At 31.1% G+C, this 1259-nt stretch overlaps 1 protein-coding gene across 1 annotated transcript in view; it reads left to right on the top strand.

Moving 5' to 3' along the window:
- Positions 1-713, top strand: part of LOC122152044 (olfactory receptor 1102-like) — a 10002-nt gene extending 9289 nt beyond the window's left edge. The window contains exon 2 of the mRNA XM_042783455.1: positions 658-713. Coding sequence (XP_042639389.1) covers positions 658-713 — 56 coding nt within the window. The remainder of the gene's footprint in view (positions 1-657) is intronic.
- Positions 714-1259: the final 546 nt, after the last annotated feature.

The following is a 1259-nucleotide window of genomic DNA, read 5'->3' as shown; positions in this document are numbered from 1 at the left end:
ACAACTTGATACTGCAAGTGGTTTTTCTTAAATATTTTCATCTAATCCACTATTGAAAAATCCTTTAATAGGTTTAGTTGAATTCTTAACTCTGCCTTTATTCTCTAACTATGAGAAAAACCCTGCATTGATCATCATGCATAAGATTAGGACCAATGGACATGACCCAGAGAATGAAAAAAAAAATTCTACAACACTCCAATCTTTCCCATTTATGCCAACTCCTCATTTAATTATTTGTTTTTATTTTAGCTTTTGTCTAAGGGTCATAAAGTATTTAAAAAAACCTGTTTCTTTCAGTGAAACTTACTTTCTTCCTACAAGTGGTTATTACCTTGTGACTCTAACACAAAAAAATTATCAGAATCTAACAATGAAAACAATGTTCCTGTAAGAGCCAATGCTTGAGTCTGAGTTTGAAATGCACACCAATAAATTTCAGAATTTTAACTTCTAATCTCTTCTGATCTTTATACACAGAGAATTGATACATTTCTGTTGGAAAAAAGGATACAATTAACCATGATATGGTTTAAGTCTATACTAAAATTTCCTTGAAAATTACAAATTTTCTGAGATACAATACAGACATTTCATCTTATTAAAAAATATATATGAAATTTGAAGCCACAGTAACTTAAAATCATTTCTGATTATAAGCTGTTGAGAAAGTCTTTCTAATAAAAGAAGTGTACTTTAAAATCTCTTTTTAATATGCATCTTTTACAAAACTCAGAATTTTGACAGCATTGCTGAATCATTTTTGAAATTTCTGTTATACAAGTCAGGGTTTCAGAGTTTCTAAGACAAAGATCCAGTCAAGATTGTCCCCTGGTTTATCATGTTAGTGCTCTTTCAAATGAAAATATATAATCTTCTTTGGGGAAAGGAAGAAATACAGTGAAGAAATAAGGTTGCCCTCAATTAGGTCTAAAACCATTTAGTTCATAGGTCAGCCATAAAGATAAGCAAGATTTTATGTCATATTAACCTGCAAGTAAGGTCTACTATTCTTGCCCATTTTTTTCTCCTGATATGGTAGAAACCACATCACGAGAATAAACAGTGCTTACTGTTTTCTTATTTCTTCAAGCCAATAAGGAAAATGGTGTATGTAAGTCTCAAGTTAATACCTTTTCACCCTTTATATCTCAGCTGAAACATTTCTCCCTAAAGGAGGAATTATCTGACCTTCCCTGTTACCATGGATCTCTTTTTTTGTATAAGTTAACATGTTGTTGTTGTTGTTAAGTGCCGTC

The sequence above is a fragment of the Orycteropus afer genome, unplaced genomic scaffold, assembly GCF_000298275.1.
Source record: "Orycteropus afer afer isolate SDZICR_OR568_19922 unplaced genomic scaffold, OryAfe1.0 scaffold01243, whole genome shotgun sequence".
Classification (NCBI taxonomy): domain Eukaryota; kingdom Metazoa; phylum Chordata; class Mammalia; order Tubulidentata; family Orycteropodidae; genus Orycteropus; species Orycteropus afer.
Note: the sequence above shows the minus strand (reverse complement) of the source record. Positions and strands in the feature narration are given on the sequence as shown.